The sequence below is a fragment of the Notothenia rossii genome, assembly GCF_949606895.1.
Source record: "Notothenia rossii genome assembly, chromosome: 8".
NCBI lineage: Eukaryota > Metazoa > Chordata > Actinopteri > Perciformes > Nototheniidae > Notothenia > Notothenia rossii.
Window position 1 is genome coordinate 76,875,884 of NC_136906.1, and position 21,550 is coordinate 76,897,433.

The 21,550-nt window shown below is 42.5% G+C and overlaps 1 protein-coding gene across 1 annotated transcript in view; it reads left to right on the forward strand.

Moving 5' to 3' along the window:
- Window positions 1-21,550, forward strand: part of fam184ab (family with sequence similarity 184 member Ab) — a 191,299-nt gene that overhangs the window by 113,575 nt on the left and 56,174 nt on the right. The window contains exons 11-13 of the mRNA XM_079645322.1: window positions 2,991-3,152; window positions 4,091-4,212; window positions 15,890-16,133. Coding sequence (XP_079501448.1) covers window positions 2,991-3,152; window positions 4,091-4,212; window positions 15,890-16,133 — 528 coding nt within the window. The remainder of the gene's footprint in view (window positions 1-2,990; window positions 3,153-4,090; window positions 4,213-15,889; window positions 16,134-21,550) is intronic.

A 21,550-nucleotide genomic window follows, 5' to 3' on the forward strand; every position in this document is an offset into this window, starting at 1 on the left:
CTACATGTCTCTTCTACATCAACATGTGTCCCCTCTTCTACATCAACATGTGTCCCCTCTTCTCCATGTCTCTTCTTCATCAACATGTGTCCCCTCTTCTTCATGTCTCTTCTACATCAACATGTGTCCCCTCTTCTTCATGTCTCTTCTACATCAACATGTGTCCCCTCTTCTTCATGTCTCTTCTACATCAACATGTGTCCCCTCTTCTTCATGTCTCTTCTACATCAACATGTGTCCCCTCTTCTTCATGTCTCTTCTACATCAACATGTGTCCCCTCTTCTTCTCGTCTCTTCTACATCAACATGTGTCCCCTCTTCTCCATGTCTCTTCTACATCACCATGTGTCCCCTCTTCTTCATGTCTCTTCTACATCAACATGTGTCCCCTCTTCTTCTCGTCTCTTCTACATCAACATGTGTCCCCTCTGTGGAAAGAGACTCTGAAAGTTTCAGGAACAAAGATTCTCTCTCTTTTTTATCCATTTCTATAAAAACCTGTCTGAAAATGAGCTGATCAGATTTTGTCCACTTTGTGATGTCATAACAATGTTTTGGCTTGAGTAACCATTAGCCAATCAGCAACCAAGGCACCCCCCCCCCCCCTTATCACCTGAATCTCCTCCTAGAGCACCTTTGAGTTCTTTGTAACCCAATGTCTCTCAGAGGGGAGTGGGGAGGGGCTCCTTATTTTCATCTAAAGTAACAGACAGAGAATCAGCACTTTGGAAACAGGGCTGAAACAGAGGGGATTATGGGTAATGCTGCAATGATCTGTTTGGTGTTTGGAGCCAAACACTTCAGAGACATGTTCTGTATATATCTGAGACCTGTAATATATTGATGAAAAACAGTATCATATTGGACCTTTTAAAACCACATTTAAAGTCGCTCCAGATTCCTTTGGTTGCTTCATTCCCAACTTTACAGTCAGAAATAATATCGTCATTTTTAAAGTTATTTTTTTGACCTTGGAGACTACATTTATGATGGATATAGTAGTTGTTGTGGAACTTTCTATCACTTCGTATGACCTTTATCCTTATATTTTATCGTCCTTTTTATGTTTTTTTTCAAATTTTCCGGAAAACTAAAATAAATATTGAATGGAATTGACCTTTTGAAGCTTAAGATAGACAGTCATACCAGCGGGAAATGTATAAGGCTCACTTCCACGTTTCTTTTAGGCCAACTTGAAATGTGGAAAATGTACTTAATAAACCCACATTTAGTCCAGAAGTTGCAGCAATTTAACATCCCAAACTCAAAAGACTCAACTGTGTCAGATAATACAATCATCCCTTGAAGCCCTTTACTCAAATATTTTATGTTTGAACCTCACACTGACTTTACCTAAATAACTGGCCATTTTAAAAAAGTCATAAGAAAATGTGAAGTGGTTTTGAATAAAGCTAACTGTTTAACTACCAAATCAAATGTTTACTTTTTGAAGATATTAGCTTTTTGATATAGATTTACAAAATACAGTTGTTGGCATTCAGGAATAATGTGGTTGGTTTTGCTAAGTCCCAAAGCCTGCATGTTAAAACACAAAGAGAGAGAGAGGGAACTATAATCCTTTTCCACCAGAGGTTGGTTTGTCCCTGCTCCTTGAACACATCGTTTCTCTGTGTATAAACTCACGCCATGCTGTGTTTATTGCTGTTGTTTGCACTCCAATTTTCTCCTGTGCTTTTAACATCGAGTTAAATTAATATCTGATGCGTGGCAAAACTATGTTGCCACGTCGGCAGAAAGAATATGGACCTGGCTCGTGTAAAAATCCGAAATAGAAAGGCTTATTGAATGCATTTCTGATGGAAATTCCACCTGGCTGAGCATAACATGCTGATGCAGAGTCGAAGTTGCTGCCACACTGAGATACAGCCTGAAGCGCAACAGACTCGAAAATAAAAATAATAATAATAATACGTTTATTTAGTATAGCACCTTAAAATGAAGACCACAGAAACATGAATAAAATAACATCAACATAAAAACAAAAACACAGACCACGTAGAGTCCCGAAAGGAACAAACAAAAGAACAGAACACATCACACACATCTCAAGTAGAAACAAAAGCCAATGTCTTCAGTTGTTTTTTAAAAGCTTCTACAGAAGGTGCATTTCATTTCGGTTAAATAGATTCCTTGCGTCCCTCATTTGCGTGGTTTCCCTCCGACTAGTCCCTCCCACCAGGGAAGCATGGAGAGACGCAAGGAAACCACGAGAAGCAGGGAAAGAGCAATGGGACGTCGTTTCCTCCGGAGCTTAAACGTGAAGCAACGTCCGTTTGTGATGACGCCGCACAGTTGATCGTCTGACAGCAGCCAGATCAGTGCATGCGCTGCATCGTCCAATCAGTGAGCGATACACAGTAAGGGGGCGGGGCGAGTGTCTGAGGATTTCACCGGAGGATGCTCTGGTAGTTCCTCGATTATCGCTCCTCGATCCTCGGTCCTCCGGCCACTGGGACGCTACTCAAGATGGCGCAGACAAATCAACTTCCGGTGATACCGAGCCCGAGGGCGAGGAAATGAGAAATAACCGAAGTGAGACGCACCCAGAGACTGCAGAGCGGATGTCTTTAGGGAGAGAGTTCCATAGTGTTGGAGCACCACTTGAAAGGTTCTACAACTCCCATAATGCACTGCATGCCTGTATCCATCAGGCTGCACAATCAAGGGCTAAACCCGCTAATATTTACCTGCCAGTGTGATTATTTAAATATAAAACAGTCTGCTGGGGACTATATTTTACAACCACTGTTTCCCTAAATCAAAATGATGTTATCTAATATCTGTTGTTTTCCAACAAAGTAGAGCCGAAAAGATTAAACGACTAATTAAACAGAAAACTTATCAACAACAACTATTTCGCAACTATTTTGATTTTGTATTTGGGATTGTGGGAAACGGTATTATGATCTCTCTGTCTAAATGGCTTATTCACCCTGTCTACCCCCCCCCCCCCCCCCCCCCCCCCCCAGGTGGTCCGGCTGCAGCAGGAGGTGCAGGAGGGGGAGCAGGACATGGGCTCAGCCGAGGGAACAATCTGCACCCTGAAGGAGGCGCAGGACAAACTGCTGGAGGAGCTGGACGCCACCAGAGCCCGACTGAGGGAGACCAGCAACCTGCTGACAGCCCTGCAGGTCTCACACACACACACACACACACACACACACACACACACACACACACACACACACACACACACACACACACACACACACACACACACACACACACACACACACACACACACACACACACAGAGCTGTTTAACTGTACATGTGAGGACATAATGCTCTCTGTAGCGCCTTTATATTGCTTGAACCTTATTTTAAATATACCCTGAATGTCCCGCCTTTAAAAAAAACTCCACACATCAAGTCGATTGAATGACTCAGAAAACTATGGAAAGTTCACAGTGCTTGTTTAGTTTGGCCACAGTCATAACCCCACATTTTTTCAAATTGACAATGATACAAAACAGATCCTAGTTCGGGCACCTAGTTAGGATGCCACCTGGGCGCCTCCCTAGGGAGGTGTTCCAGGCACGTCCAGCTGGGAAGAGACCGAGGGGTAGACCTAGAACCAGATGGAGGGATTATATCTCTTCTCTGGCCTGGGAGCGCCTTGGGATCCCCCAGTCAGAGCTGGTTGATGTGGCCAGGGAAAAGAAAGTTTGGGGCTCTCTGCTGGAACTGCTACCTCCGTGACCCGACCACGGATAAGCGGGAGAAGATGGATGGATGGATGGACAAAACAGATCGTCACATTTGAGTTCTTGGATGAATTCAATACTTTGTTTGATACTTAACGACATAATTAAAGAAATGTTTCCTGAGTGGGTTTTTGAAGGAATTGACAGGATGACTCTAATGGCATAATTTTCTGTTGGCTGTTAGCAATGTTACTCAAAAATGCTTTAAACTTGTATTCACGCTACAGACAATCCCAAAGGTTGCAAGGTTGCCAACAGAACTAGATTCTTGTTGGATGGAAAAACCTTTGAGCTATCAGAATACTATGCAATGTCGGTCTGTCTCTGAGCTTGACTGACTTTCTGTTTGTATTTTCTATGAAGGGTGAGCTAGAGATCCAAAAGCGTCATCATGAAGCCAAAATCATCACCACCAAAGAAGAAGAAAAACTTAAAATGGACAAGATGGCTCTGGAGCTGGAGCTCAAATGGACCGAAACACTCAGGTGTGTGTGTGTGTGTGTGTGTGTGTGTGTGTGTGTGTGTGTGTGTGTGTGTGTGTGTGTGTGTGTGTGTGTGTGTGTGTGTGTGTGTGTGTGTGTGTGTGTGTGTGTGTGTGTGTGTGTGTGTGTGTGTGTGTGTGTGTGTGTGTGTGTGTGTGTGTGTGTGTGTGTGTGTGTGTGTGTGTGTGTGTGTGTGTGTGTGTGTGTGTGTGTGTGTGTGTGTGTGTGTGTGTGTGGTGTTATTTTATTACTAAAATACATGTAAGTGTGTGGTGTTATTTTATTACTAAAATACATGTAAGTGTGTTTCTGAAAGAGAAATACACTTATAGACTTTGCTTTAACTAAATTCAGAAATGGAAGTCTTTCTATTTCACTACATTCCTTTCACTCTCTGTCACACACACACACACACACACACACACACACACACACACACACACACACACATCACAGTATTGACCGAGATGAATCATTATTCTTGGATAGCTCTTCAACATCTCCGTTCGGTGCGATGTTAAAGCCCTCAGCTCAGAGTCTCTGTGTATGCCCTCAGAACTTTTAAATAAATTAAAAAAAATCAAATAATAAAATGGACCGTCTGAGGTGTGAACTGATGCACTTTTAACACCGTAGTCAGCATCCTTTAACAACTCTAAAGGATGGATCTGAGTTTATCTCAGCACTTTGACTCAATGGTTAAAAGCTTTAATCTGAAGTGTCTTTAGATCTCATCGCTAATAACAAAGAAGTGATATGTACTTGTTGCTTTTAAATCACATGTTAATGAGTGGACATTGTATCACTACTCGGTCGGATAGTTGGTGAACATTTGGGCTTGTGTACGTCCAGTGACATGGCTTGAAAAAAAACAGAAGAAGTCACATTGCCCTCTGTACGTAGCTTATAAAACAAATCCCAAACATTGTTCTTTTCCTAAACCAAGTTCGGGCTTTTTTAATTCACATTGTGACATGTTTAATTCTGCCATGCACTAAAGGGGTAACCAGCTCATTTAAAAGTCTCTTCAACATCCCTAGTATATCCTCTTTAAAACATGTATTGTTTTGTAAACACAGGCACTCAATCAGAACAGCTGTGAACATCTCTAACCTCCTAAGGGTTGCTAAAAGGTGGGGATTTGTTTTGGGGACTGACCAAGCTTTAGAGCTGCTGGTCACAACAAAAGAAAATGTTGGCCAATTGTTGCGTCCCCACTAGGGGATGAGGAAAAGCAACATAAACCAGTTGAAATTGGTAAAAGGAGTTTATTAAATAACAGGTTAACAAAATGGAAGGCACGCAACAAACAAAAAGGCCACAAGGGCGCAGGTTTAACTGAGCAACCAAACAACAGGAGGACTCTAAGACCCCGTTTACACGAGGACTAAACGGGTTGTGTCTGCAGAGTTTCTCTTGCGTATAGCCCTTTCGTTTACAAGAGGCTGTAACAAAACAATAGAAACGGACCCCGCAAACGATAACGGGTCCCAAGGTGGATGGATCTGCAAAGGGAACGCTCTGGGGGGTCAAACGGGTCCGTGTGTACGCCTCTATACGATCATTTCCTGATAACGATGAAATAGCCCCGCCTCCCTCTCCCCACGTCTCCTGCTCAGAGATCAGCTGCTGTCAGAAGAGGGGGAGGAAAAGAGAGGCTCCGTTTATTATTATTATATAGAGTCGTTATCAATTAGTTTTAAAGCTCAATAAATAACAAAGAAGACCTTTGACTGGCACTTCTCTAATTTTGTCCTGAAGATTTAAACTTTAACGGACCTGTTGACCGGCAAAAAAAAACGTTAACGGAAACTCTGCCGCGCGGTTCCCTCGTTCCTTGGAAGTGGCGGAGAGGTGGGTGTTTTTCATCTGCTGGTGGGCTACCGGAGAGATTTACAGCAGGAGCACGCGCCGTCCACCGCAGAGAATAAACAGAAAGGCAACCATGGCAACCATGCTCCGGGGTCTTTTGGTGTATTTTGTGGCGGCAGCAGCGCCACTTACAGGCCCGGCATATGTACAACAGCATTTCCAGCGAGTCGAGCGGTCTCGTGTGAACGGACACGTTAATTGACCCGAATGCGTGTGAACTGAAGACTTTTTGGAAAACGCATACGGTGCGTAAACGCAAGCGTTCCCGTGTAAATGGGGTCTAAAAAGGGAGCCTAATCAAATACAAAGGAATAGATATGAATACACAAAAATAGAGACAAAACAACCCTCACTATTAAAGTGGTACAAACTAACAAAAGGAGGCTGTAGGAAAACACAGCTAAGCTAGAGGACAACAGTCAACATAATACTAAACTAATCTAAACACGTCTAATCACAACAACACTAATACGGACCACACGAGTTAACCACTGTTACCAGATTTGTCTGCAGTCAAAGAGCAAGTACGAGAGGCGTCTGTTCACACAGCAGAGGGTGTTTCTCAATCTTGAGTAAGGATGCTCCAGAGCCACTATTTCAAGCATACTACGTCATCGAATGCCGCCGAAGTACTGTTCCAATGTCCAGCATACTTGGAAATCTACGGAGCCCGGCGTACTTCGTTTGGAGACATTTCGAGGCTGCACATGTGTAGACTTCGCATCCTTAAAATCCCCACAATGCTTTGGGCACGGACCAATTTCCCCAAATCTGTGGCGGAAAATGTAAGGCGGGGCCTCTCATATGACGCACACCTGCACACTTACTAGCCTGTTCCAATCTTCGCTTTCCGAATGCCAGGAAGTATTCTTGGCTCGCTTCTGAAGCAAGTGACTCGGAAGACATGTGCTACCAAGCAAGCATACTCGACATTGAGAAACACCCAGAGCCTCCCGACTGATCGCTGTCCCCAGGCTTTGTAGTCGTCTCCTGAAGGTGCGCTGGGATTGGAGCGCGTCGGGCCGGGCGTGCTCCAATCAAAATCTTCGGGGGCGGACCAGGAGATGGGTAGCCAATGACAGCAGGGCAACCACACAGCTCATTTACATAAAACACATTCAAAACAGAGTTACCAGGACCGGGGAGGCGGCGGCCGTAACACCAATGTACATTTGTCTGCAGTGGTTGTGTTCTTGTTTATAGTTCAAAAACATTGATGGTCTGGTTCCTCTCATCATGTGCTGCTCCTTCTCCTCTGTGATTCTTCTCAACCTGTAACTTAATTTAATCTGTAAACGCCCCGGCTCTAAAGGTCACACCTGATATTGTTTGATATTTATATCCGTTCCTTGCTCTCTGAGCCACTGCACGCCTCACCGTGATATTTGTTATTACTCCGCTTCATGTCCTGTATTACTTTATTGAAGGCAGGGCTTCAAATGTCATCTCATAACACCAGAATCATCAAATCCACTCGCAAATTAACTTCTTCACCTGTTAACTCCTACAGGGTTTAAAGGTAAATACATTCAATCCCGAGCTCTATACAGAGGTTAGATATTATGTACAAGTACTAAAACAAATCATAAGCATCATTCTGAACCAAGACTCAGATCAAGGTCCCTTAAATGTACGTAAATGTTTTTTATTGGCCTCATGATCCTCTCCTTCAAGGATTAAGGAGAGGGAAGCACAATAAAAAAAGGAGGCCAATGAGTGTCAAGTCAAATAAGTGATGTATGAATATCAGGATGCTGTTTAGGAACCTTTAGCTTCCTCCTCCTCCTCCTCCTCCTTCTCGTATCTCGGGAATCATCTCAACCTAAATCTGTCAGCAGCGTCTCTCCAGACACTTGTTTTCTTTTGATACAAGTCCCTGGAAGCACCAAGCATACTTCTTTATTTTTAACCCAAACAAAAAACGTATTCCTAACAGGGACAAACTTCACTGATCATGCAACATATTAAATTAAGTGGCTATACAAAAGCAAATCAAATAAGTGAGTACACATGCATGTTAAATCAAAATGAAATAAGTAGCAGCATTATTAAGAAGGTAAGCGAACGTATATAAAAGACAGATAAAAAACATTTAAAAGTGTGTTGGGGCAATTTAGCACTCACAACAGGAAAGAATGAAACAGAGAGGGATCAATAAAACACAAACACGGGTAAATTATTATTTTGTTGTACAACAATCAATAATAACGAGGACAACATTACCTGCTCTCAAGCAGTCCTACAGCAATGCTCCCAAGAGGTAGAACTTTACAGTAACATGTATAGGACTCTTGACATGACGCACACACATTTCCTTACATTAGCTAACACACGATATCACATGTTCTGCCTCTGAATGCTATACTTGTATGTTCCAGATGTCGAAAGTGTACTTATCTCATGACGTCCTTTAGGAGTAGTCAACTAACAAAGGTTAACTGTTTTTATAGCCTAAGGCCTTCTCTGAACTTCCTCCAACCTCAATGTCAGCTCACTTAAAATGAATACATCAATTGATCATTCAGAACGACCATTGTCTCTCTAACTCTATGTGACCCAACTCCGTAACACACATCATATAGCTCAGTGGTTCTCAACTGGTCAGGCCTCGGGACCCACTTTTTCCTTAGTCAATAGATCACGACCCGAAATTTTGAACCACTCAAATCTATTCAACAAAAGATTATGCAGTAATATATACTCTTTTCAGCATACATTATTAATTAAAGTGAAGTACAGTGCATATATCCCTTATATCCCTTCACAGAACTAAAGTATGCTTTTAAATAAGGTTTAATGAGATGATAGAATCAAAGCTGAACTGTATAACATAAAAAGGCACACATGCTGAAAACCCAACCCCAGCGGGGGGTCTGGGGGGATTCTCCCCCTGGAGATTTTTTGAAATACTAACAAACTACGCATTCTGGTACACTCGGAGAAGAAAATAAATCAATCTATTGCTACCCGACATATTAATAATATTGTATGCCATTGTTTGTTTTTCACTTTGTTCTGACAGCTTGCTGCTCCACTCAGTATACTATAAAGAATAATTCTACCGCAAAGTTATTCTCCCTTCCAGCAACAATCTTGATTCTGATTGGCCAGAAGACTCGGAAAAACATCAGCAAAGATGTTTTATTGAGAAGATGATCACTACGTGACAGAAGTTTTCAAAACCGTTCATGGTCTCCGGTACTTCCAGTCCAACGCCTACTGCATGCACAGCGTTAGAAAATCGGGCTTTCAAAATAAAAGTTTGACTTTTCCCCCCCCCCCAAAAAAAAAAAGAAATATTTTTTTTTCTTTTTTTTCTTCACTCACATCTGCGACCCACTCGAAACGGGTGGCGACCCACTTTTGGGTCGCGACCCACCAGTTGAGAACCACTGATATAGCTTATACCATGTGACATTAAATGAATATACCAGAAATATGCTGTATTAAACATTCTGCTATAACACTCCATCCTTTTATTAATTACACATAATCAAAAATAATAATAATTATTACAAGTAACCTACTGAGTTCTGCTCTCGAAAGCCCAAAATGACTTTCTGAAAAACATTTATCAATGGCTAATCAATTTACTCAAGGCAGAAGTCACAGGTCACCTGTACTGTACCTAAAAAACACCCTTTTGATTATACATAAAAGTGGAAGAAAAGACTATTGCGCTAATCTACTTTTACTTAAAATGGGACATCGTTTTAGGAATTTATATAAAAAAAACTCTCTATTATTCAGAACAACCATTGTCTCTCTAACTGTGTGCGACCCAACTCCGTAACACACATCATATAGCTTATACCATGTGACATTAAATGAATATACCAGAAATACGCTGTATTAAACATTCTGCTATAACAAGTGTGTTTTTTTAACATTAAAGCATTAAAGAAAACCTAACTACAAGTATGAACCTGGAAATAAGCATAGTATGAAAAAGCGTGTTGAATTAAGACAGATTAGACTTCACTCGCGTTTATGTCCATATCGAGAGAAAGATAAATAATCTGAATTCAGTGTGCAGTTTACTTTGACGCGGGGGTGAGCAGCAGAGGTGGGGAGAGGCGGGGCTATTGCGTTATCATTATCAGAAAATGATCGTATAGGGCGCACACACGGAGCTGTTGGACCCCCCAGAGCGTTGCGTATGCCGTTCTATCCACCTTGGGACCCGTTATCGTTTCCGCAGTTGTTTACTGTCTCATTCGGTCGTCCTCGTGTGGCCGAACGGTCTATATGACACTAAACAGTAACGCAAACGACCGTTTTCGTCCTCGTGGGGCCTAACATACATTCAGTACTGTGGGCAATCCCCACAGGAGCCATTTGGGGTGAAGTGTCTTGCCCAGGGACACAACAACATGCTGACTGCAGTGGGACTTGAACTTGTTATCCCCTGATTCGAAGTCCATCATACTATCCACTGAGCCACAGCCTCCCTTAATCAAATCAAATCATAATATATTATAGCCCCAAATCACAAGAAATGCCTCCAAAGGGATGCACAGAGCAAAAACTAAATACAAACGTCATAGCATACACATGATAAAAACATGACACTTCAACATAAGTATTGCCATGTGATAAGAGCATGTGACTGAAGTGATGGTACTGATGAACGGAAACTAGGTGATGGAAATGAGTTGACAAGGAAGACAGAGTGCCGACACACAGATCCCTCTCCTCTTCATCAGCTCTCACTCACCTCCCTTTGTCTCTCTGCACTCAGCCGTTTATTTCCAGGAGGTGCTTCTGTTCATTTGGTGTTTGGGGTGAGTACACTGTGGTTAGTGAGCCGTCTGCATTAAGGAGGCTGCCTTTTAATCCCCGCCCCAGCGTCTCCCTGTGATAGTAGAATCACCAGAGAGCTCCAAGGATTACCAAGTGAACAGAGGAGGAAGAGCGGATCGGCAGAGTAGAGAGGAGACGTTGTGTCTGGTCACAATGGAGACCTTGGAGAGTTTGCTTAGTGGCTGTTAGGGTTCAAGGTTCTTTATTGTCAAACTAACATAGCCACAGAGTAATTATGTCGTTGAATATCTTAGGTCACAGGCTTCTCCAACAATGCAACATAGTAATACAGATAAGCAGACAATATTAAAACAATATTAAAGTATATTATATTAAAGGAGACATGTCATGGCCATTTCCACTGATCATATTTCCATTGTTGAGGTCGACTAGAATAGATTTATATTGTGCCATTTTCCAAACTCACTTTGGTTTCTCAAACAGCATCTCTGTAAACTACGTGTATTCACTGAATTTCACTCTCTGCCTTTAACGGCTCGTTGTAGCTCCAATAGCTCCAGCCCCCACCCTCCCTGTGAGCACAGTGTGCTCTGATTGGTCGGGACGTTGTGAATCGCGCTGAGCTCCGTGGAGGTGTGGTTTCCTTGTTTAGCGAAACACTTCCTGAGCACACACAAAGTCACAGCCGAAGTAAAAACAATAAGCGTGGCTTGATATTGAGTAAGAGAAAGGGTGTGTGTGTGTGTGTGTGTGTGTGTGTGTGTGTGTGTGTGTGTGTGTGTGTGTGTGTGTGTGTGTGTGTGTGTGTGTGTGTGTGTGTGTGTGTGTGTGTGTGTGTGTGTGTGTGTGTGTGTGTGTGTGTGTGTGTGTGTGTGTGTGTGTGTGTGTGTGTGTGTGTGTGTGTGTGTGTGTGTGTGTGTGTGTGTGTGTGTGTGTGTGTGTGTGTGTGTGTGTGTGTGTGTGTGTGTGGATGGATTGGTTAATTTGGACCAATCAGCCTGGTCATAGCTCTGGGCGTGGCTACTGGGTATTCAGACGTCACGATACCCAGGAAGAACATGAGAAATCTCCAACGAGGCGTTTTGGGGAGGTCTTTTCTGTGTTAGCACTCCCTACAGGGTGTACTTTGAGGGTTTTTGACAGAAAAACGTTCATAACACACAAGGGGACGGGTAATAACCGGAAAAGCATGACATGTCTCCTTTAAAAGTAATACAAAAAAGAAAAATAGTTTTTAAAAAAGTGCAATACGAGTCTATATACAAGTTATTGGAATGATATATTACACCATTATCACACCCTTATTATACCTATATCACACCCACTTGGTAGACGCAGCCTGTCAAATGACTGTATACAGAAACCTTTTAAGGGTTAAGTACAGGACTAAAGTGAACGTACAAAGTTGTGGAGGACTCATGGTCCTCAGAGGATGAAAACAAATGCCTTTGGTAATCTTTGCATTATCCCCCCCGCAGAGATGGTATAAAAGCAGGATTGGGAAAACGTGTGTAGACTCTGTAGCTCCGCCTGTGATTTGTCATTGACATTAACAAGGTAAGCACCCGGAGGACAGCTAATATTTAATCCCCCTCATTACCACGTACAGTAGCTCTAATCCCATCTGAGTGTTTGCGAAGAGCTTTTATTGCAGCCGTGTGACTTTCATCTCAGATGGACGTGACACCGCAGCCTCTTTTAAAGTTTCTGAAGCTCAAAACATCATTTCCTGGCCGTTCTTCAATACATAGCTGTTGTGAGTAACGTAATCAAAAAAGGAAGTTGACAATAACAGCACGAGTCCTTGGTCTGAGCATGTTTTCAAAGCTTTCTTTGTTAACCTGTTCCCAAAATATCGACAGAAATGTTTGGCTTGAAGGTTTGTTAGTGACCTTGGAGGAGGTCATTTGAGAAGAGAATTTTCCGCACAAGAGCCATTTATTGGAAATATTTATCCACAAAGAAGAACATATTTAATAAAATACATAAATGGAAGGTAGAAGGCCATGTGCTATGTGAATGAAAATGTTAGTGTGTTTATCTGCCTACAGACAGACAGACAAAGAATCCAAGTTGAAAATCTAATTTCCTTAGTTATTTCCTTCAAATTGAAAGCCCACATGTTGCAGGATTTGAATAACCTTTTCAAAAATCGTATTGAATGTTTCTACAAAGAGGAAGTCAGGTGTACACAGTTATTTCTATAAGACAGAATGTATTACAGCAGGTGAGCTGTGGGTATTTAAAGCATTCAAAGGAATTCAAATTGTTGTTTGAGACACCTTGTAACTGTATATACATTTGTATGTGCACTTTATGAAATCCAGACACTCTAGTGATTAAGCTCAGGATAGGCTTATGTAATATGGACACTATTAGAAAGATGACATACTGTGAGAACACACATACAGTTTCTCTCCCGCACACTTTAGCCTTTTACCCATATGCGTATAAAACACTACAGAAAAGGGGAAACCATTTGCACTTTGTGGGAGCAATTGGAGTCAGGACTCAGAGAGACACGAGGAGAGCTGGAGCTTTGATGGCAAACACTGACGGTTTATTTCGAGCTTCGGCCGGAGAACTCACAAGACATGTCACGGTTGAGATGACACAATCAATTCTGAGGGCTCTCCTCTCTGCTAGGAGGTTTTAACTAGTTCAGAGTGTAATAATCAACATTCTCAATCAGCGAGACTAAACAAATATGGACCCTGAATCTAACTGCTGTCGTCCATAGAAAAGAATGTGCGCCAGGGATCCTACGTAACAGGAAAGAAGGGCATCCAGATGTCCCTGAACAGTAAACTATCTCATGTCAGCTTGTGCTCCGTCATAAGCTGGAACAACAATGCGCCCAAGCTGCCCCTCCTTAAGAGAGATAGCAGCAATACCCAAGGCCGTAGACCTATGCCATGGGAAAGAGACAGTGAGAAGGGAAAATTATGAACTGTGTCGAAGGTTAAATACAAAATGCAAATTATTCCCTAACACACTTTGCAAGCCAGTAAACAACAAGGGAAAAGAAAACAAACCGTATGAGCTGTGAAATCACTCACCACACTAATGTCATAATGATTTTGTTAAAACTAGTAGCCGCTGCAGAGACATCCGTACCGATGTTTCATGATCAGACTCCTTACATCCTGTGGTCGTTGCTGTCGGAGGAGAGGAGTGTATTCTGGAGGTTATGAAGGCAAGCATGAGGATTTCAGTGTCTTAACTGAGAACATGTGCCTCGTATCTCGCAGGATCAGCCAATTATCCCACATTTTATCCCCATGCTTCCTCCGTCTTCTGACAGTTCCTTCACCCACTTTCCTTTACCTCTCTCCATCTGCCCGGACGCCATAGAGCAACGCCTATTAGGAAGACCAGAGCTCTTTGAAGCCCAAGGCCTTTGTGTGTGTGTGTGTGTGTGTGTGTGTGTGTGTGTGTGTGTGTGTGTGTGTGTGTGTGTGTGTGTGTGTGTGTGTGTGTGTGTGTGTGTGTGTGTGTGTGTGTGTGTGTGTGTGTGTGTGTGTGTGTGTGTGTGTGTGTGTGTGTGTGTGTGTGTGTGTGTGTGTGTGTGTGTGTGTGTGTGTGTGTGTGTGTGTGTGTGTGTGAATAAGGACATGAATGATGACATGTGCTGCATGATGACTGTTTGGTGTGTGATTGACCTGCTTTGTGTGTGTGTGTTTGTGAATTATTGTGTGTGAACGTGTGTGTTTTTCTGTGCATATTGCAGTGTGTGTGAGTCTGACACTTTCTGGCTGTCAAAGTGTCAAAGAAACGTGTTTGCCTCGATACTTCGTTTAACAGCTGCCATCTCCACTCCTACACAGCTATTACATTGACACACACACTCACACTCTCTCTCTCACACACACACACACACACACACACACACACACACACACACACACACGCGTGCGCACACACACACACACACACACACACACACACACACACACACACACACACACACACACACACACACACACACACACACACACACACACACACACACACACACACACACACACACACACAGCCATGCAAAAAGCTGTTGGTCTCTCAATAGATGCAGTGTTCAATGTAAAAGGACCATTTATTATTGAAGCAGATATTGAGCTCTCATAAGATTGACTGAGACTTTCCTTGTACCAGATATTGTTGTGAGCCATTTAAAAAAAGTCATGCCAACAAAAACAACAAAATGTGCATTGAAAAAAACGCATTATGTTCTTAGAGATTAAGCTTTTAGAAATAGAGCTAATGTTTTTAATGATTAAGGAATTGTATTAAACTCCACTTGACGTCCGTTAAATCTTTATAATTGTATGGAAATGTAGCCGTTATCAAAGACTTCCGAAGTCATCCTTACATCTCATTTGCAACTTCAGCAAAGTCCGAGCCAACTTAGATGGACCATAAATCAAAGCTGCAATGCAAATATGTGTGGTTATATGGTCCAAAGCTCCACTGTTTTCTCTTACACTGTAGCATCGTTTTTAGCTGCAGAAATAATCTGTTTACTTTTTGAATCATTGGTTTATTCGTATTTGGAAATTGTAAAAATTATGTAATTACTAACAGATTTATACATTTGTTTTTTATTAAATGTAAGCCTCGACAGATCCCAGAACTCTACTATGATTCAAGGTCTAGGCTTCTCTTTAGCTGTTCTGCCTTTAGCACTCACATATACAGTGTTCATTTATCACATGGTTATTTTTTTTATTGTACTAATTACTCATGTGTAGGCTTTCTTTGCTCGACTGGCTTTTTGGAAACTTCAATTAACAGTTCCATAAAGAAACGATGCTTGTTTTTGTTGTTTTGTCGATCGCAGTATAAGCTATACTCTTAAGTGTGTGTGTGTGTGTGTGTGTGTGTGTGTGTGTGTGTGTGTGTGTGTGTGTGTGTGTGTGTGTGTGTGTGTGTGTGTGTGTGTGTGTGTGTGTGTGTGTGTGTGTGTGTGTGTGTGTGTGTGTGTGTGTGTGTGTGTGTGTGTGTGTGTGTGTGTGTGTGTGTGTGTGTGTGTGTGTGTGTGTTGCAGGCAGGAGTGTAAGAAGCTGCGTGAGGAGCTGAGAGAGGACCATGAGGAGGACAAGGCGTTGGCGCTGAGTCAGCTGGCTCAGAGCAAAGAGCAGGAGCTGAGCAGCGCCAGAGAGAGCTGGCAGAGGAAGGTGGAGGATCTGCTGGAGCAGGTAGGATCAACGATCAAAGGTTCTAATGTCATATGCACAAAGCTAAAGTGTAGAAATTGCACTCTGCCTCACTCTGCCTCACTACCTCACTGTGTATCACTCTGCCTCTCTCTGTCTCTCTCTGCCTCACTCTGCCTCTATCTGCCTCACTCTGTCTCAATCTGCCTCACTACCTCACTGTGTCTCACTCTGCATCTCTCTGTCTCACTCTACCTCACTCTGCCTCTCTCTGTCTCACTCTACCTCAATCTGCCTCTCTCTGTCTCACTCTACCTCACTCTGCCTCTCTCTGTCTCACTCTACCTCAATCTGTGTCTCTCTGTCTCACTCTACCTCACTCTGCCTCTCTCTGTCTCACTCTACCTCAATCTGCCTCTCTCTGTCTCACTCTACCTCACTCTGCCTCTCTCTGTCTCACTCTACCTCAATCTGTGTCTCTCTGTCTCACTCTACCTCACTCTACCTCACTCTGTCTCACCCTACCTCACTCTGCCTCTATCTGCCTCACTCTGTCTCAATCTGCCTCACTACCTCACTGTGTCTCACTCTGCATCTCTCTGTCTCACTCTACCTCACTCTGCCTCTCTCTGTCTCACTCTACCTCAATATGTGTCTCTCTGTCTCACTCTACCTCACTCTGCCTCACTCTGTCTCACTCTACCTCACTATGCCTCTCTATGTCTTACTCTGCCTCACTCTGTCTCACTCTGCCTCACTCTACCTCACTCTGCCTCACTCTACCTCACTCTGTCTCACTCTGCCTCACTCTGCCTCACTCTGTCTCACTCTACCTCACTCTGTCTCACTATACATCACTCTGTATCACTCTGCCTCACTCTGCCTTACTCTATCTCACTCTGCCTCACTCTGTCTCACTTTGCCTCACTCTGTCTCACTCTGTCTCACTCTGCCTCTCTCTGCCTCACTCTGTCTCACCATACCTCTCTCTGCCTCACTCTACCTCACTCTTCCTCACTCTGTCTCACTCTGCCTCACTCTACCTCACTCTACCTCACCCTGCCCCACTCTACCTCACCCTGCCCCACTCTGCCTCACTTTACCTCACTCTACCTCACTCTACCTCACCCTGCCCCACTCTGCCTCACTCTGCCTCACCCTGCCCCACTCTGCCTCACTTTGCCTCACTCTACCTCGCCCTGCCCCACTCTGCCCCACTCTGCCTCACCCTGCCTCACCCTGCCCCACTCTGCCCCACTATGCCTCACTATACCTCACTCTGGCTCACACTGCCTCACTCTGCCTCACTCTACCTCTCTCTGTCTCACTCTACCTCACTCTGCCTCACTCTGCCTCACTCTACCTCACTCGGTCTCACTCTGCCTGACTCTGCCTCACTCTGTCTCACCCTACCTCACTCTGTCTCTCTCTGTCTCACTCTGCCTGACTCTGTCTCACTCTGCCTCACCCTACCTCACTCTGTCTCACTCTGCCTCACTGTGTCTCACTCTGTCTCACTCTGCCTCACCTCACTCTGCCTCTCTCTGTCTCACTCTGCCTCACTCCTCCCCACTCTTCCTCACCTCACTCTGCCTCACCTCACTCTGCCTGACTCTTCCTCACTCTGTCTCAATCTGCCTCACTCCTCCTCCCTCTGTGTCAATCTCAGGCTCATTATTTAACGTTGCGATGAACACACAGGAGCAGGCAGTCACTGCTAATGACGAATGCTAATGTAGCATGACTTAGCGCTCCTGTGGTCATCGCACACACACACACACACACACACACACACACACACACACACACACACACACACACACACACACACACACACACACACACAGACACAGACACAGACACAGACACACACACACACACACACACACACACACACACACAAAGGGTCAGCGGCTGTTTTAATGTTAATTTCTGCACACATGATGTCCTTTAGACGACATGCAGTGATTAATGTTTATTCATTTACTTGTTGATTACTTGTTTACTACATTTTTCAAAGCACAGCAGCAGGTGTTCAGCCTCTTGATTGATGTACAGGCTGATGTGTGGGCTGATACCATTTTGCTAAAATACAACTATTGAACTATTATTTGGAGTTGAATCGCAATGTGTACGAGTAAAATATCCAAATTAAAAATGATGCAGTATTTGTGACAGTAAAAAATGTTTCAAAACACATTTCAAATTCAGTATTGTTGAGGTGCAGAGGTCCAACATGTTATTATACACATTTGAGAAATACATTTTTATTGTGTACAGATCCTCCCAAAAACATCACACAATGATCATGTTGATTTATTATTATTTAAAATTACAATAAAAAAAATAACCTCATATCGTAAATAATATCCCTTTTTCAAAATGTTCAAGACATAATGTGTACATCACATGGACTGTAAGTCACCCACTGGTTTGTAGACTTGTCATGCATATATAACCTGTGTTAATAAATCCATCCACTACGTTGTAAAGGCAAGTCAGGTTTATATGCATTTCAACACAAGGCAATTAATCGCGCTTTATAAAAAACATGAAAAGCATTAAGATTGCTTTAAAAATACATGAATAAAAGTGACAGTACAGGGTAAGATATGGACAGTTATTAGATGTAATAAAAGGTGGAAGCAAACAGAAAAGTTTTCAGCTTTGATTCAAAAGAGAAAGCGTGTTATTCTTTCTCTCATCAGCGTTATTGGAATACACAGATACAGCTTTGCTAGAGCAGGTTGAACAAAGTCGTCCTTCTTTATCTCTACATTTTCCCAAATACCCATTATCTGAAGTCGTCTAGACCAGTGGTTCTCAAATGGGGGTACGCGGACCCCTAGGGGTACGTTGGAGTACTGCAGGGGGTACGTGAGATTTATTTTATGTTAATGAAAAAAACAACATCATTAATGCATTTAAACAAACTACTAATAGTAGATTAACTACTTTATTCAAAGGTTTACAGCAACTCTGGATAATAAAATGGGGAAAATAAACGGGGTGCTCTCTTTTCCTCTCTCTCTCCTGACAGCCCGTCAGTCTCGTGCAGCTCACTGAACCTGTAATAAGTGACCGGACAGTAAAGAATACACATATATATAACTAGTATAGCTAGTTCCAGAGTAGATAAACTAGCTAAGTGTGTTAGGTCTAACTCTTAGTGTATTTAATTTTGCTCCACTCAACGGTCCGCGGCGGAGCTGTGATCATGCAGAGCTGCGTGTTCTCCGTCAGCAGAGGCTGATCTGTCTCTCTCGCGTCCGGACTTCACTCGTGTTTATTTCCAAATCTATCAGAGCTCGCTAGTTCTAGCTAATGATATGACTGCCTGCTTATCAAAGGACCTAAACAATAAGCGTTTCTTGGCAACGGCTTGTGGCTGCAAAGTATAGCGCAGCATTTTGCACATGTTTATATGAGGGGTCAAAATCCCATGCTCATAAAATGCTCATATATGTTTTCTCTTCATTCCCCTGTCCCCAAAATAAATAAATATACAAATGTTTAGGAAAAGTAACGAAGTTTGAGCAGTGTGGGTTTTATATGAACAGAGTTTCACATATTTCAAAACGCGAAGTGTAATAACTGCAGGTGCCTCCCTGTCAGAATGACAAAGGTCCTCAGTGAAGCGCAAGCACATGTTTCTCACTACATTGTAAATACAACTTATTAAAAAGATCAGTTCAATGCAACTAATGTCGTCTTAGTGTTATTGCATGATGTTAAAATTGGTTTGCCATGAATTTAGTGATGGATAGTAAACATTTGAAATGTAGCATTTAAGTGTTTCTCAGTTACAAGGTTGTTGTTTTACTGTACCTCTTTCTATAGGCATTTTTTCCTAAACAAATTGTTTTTGCGCTGATCAGGGGGTACTTGGCTGAATTTTCTTTTTAATGGGGGTACATTATTGAAAAAAGTTTGAGAACCACTGGTCTAGACAGACTCATTTGATGAATCATGCTGCTTCTCTCCAACAATTTGTTCTAGTGCTGCCCTACACATTAGCCAGAGCTCATTATGTCCTGCAGTGAACTGAACAAATGTATTCACTTAGAGAAATAAACTTTATTGCTTGTGGCTTTAAATAATTATTTTAATATCCTTTGCTTAAACCTAATTGATTACCACCAGTGCTCTGCCCTTATAAGTACACATCCAAAATAGGAAGGATAAGTAGCAGCATTATGGAAGTGAGTATATGAAGTTAGTAGCCAGTAATAAAAGTTAGAAGTAGTTAACAGTCTATACAACATTAAACAGGACATATTATGCACATTTTTGTATGTAGTGTCTCTACTGTGACTTGTCTCCATGCTTTAATGTTCAAAAAGCTCTTTATTTTCCTCATACTGCCTGTGCTGCAGCACCTCTTTTCACCCTCTGTCTGAAACCAGAGCCCAGTCTGCTCTGATTGGTTAGCTGGCTGGCTCTGTTGTGATTGGTCAACAGCTTAGCGATGTCCCGCCCCTTAGCCTATCACGTACAATGCGTTGGAGCGCTAGCCAATAGAAGGGCGAGCGTTACAAAATGATGTCATTATGTTTCTGAAGTAAACAAAGGAGTGCAATGGAGCTATTACTATTAACAATTATGTATGTTATATATGTCCCGCCCCTTAGCCTATCACGTACAATGTGTTGGAGCACTAGCTAATAGAAGCTCAGTGTTACATAGTGATGTCACAAATAACTGAAATAAACAAAGGAGTCCAATGGAGGCACACGGATTTTAGCTTTTGAAGACCATTTACATGCACAAAAACCTATAGACCACAAAGGAAAGGAAAAACTCATCATAGGGCCTCTTTAAGTATTGCATTAAAATAAATGTGCCAGTTATAGAAATGGTATATATTGCACAGGGTTATTGCACAACAGTAGTATATTATAGCCCATATTGTGTGGTGGTCTTCCAGGGGCCGTTGTGGTTATACATTCCTACCGCTGCAGGAAGAAAGGACCTGCGATACTTCCTCCTCCTCCACCTGTCTAACATTGTTAGGAAAATACTGAATGTACTCTTCCAATATCAGAGTACACATGACAACAAAGACCCAACTGTGTACATGACGTGAAATGTTAAGTATTCAGAAAAAGTCAGAGTTTTGAGATTTTGAGAAAGTCAGAATTTTGAAAAAGTCATTTTTTTTGGGAACAAGTCAGATCTTTTAGGAAAAGTCAGAATTTTGAGAAAAAAGTATTTTTTTTTTTTAAAAGACAGAATTTTTGGGAAAAAGTTAAAAAAATTGGAAAAAGTCAGATTTTGAGAAAAAAAAAACATTCTGGGAAAAAACTCAGTATTTTGTATGTGACAGGATGTATGATTACCTACAATGCCCAGTATTCCTCCATCTTGTGACTGTGTAACTCCCTCTCTTGGATATCAGCATGTGAAGGACACTGTTCAGGAACTAGTTGATGTTCTGTATGTGATGACTACTTCCATTCTGGAGAGGATCACAGATACATGGATCCTGAGATTCGAGCTCAAGCCAGTGATATTTTTCAACATGTATGACGTTGTGTCCCTGTGCAGATCTC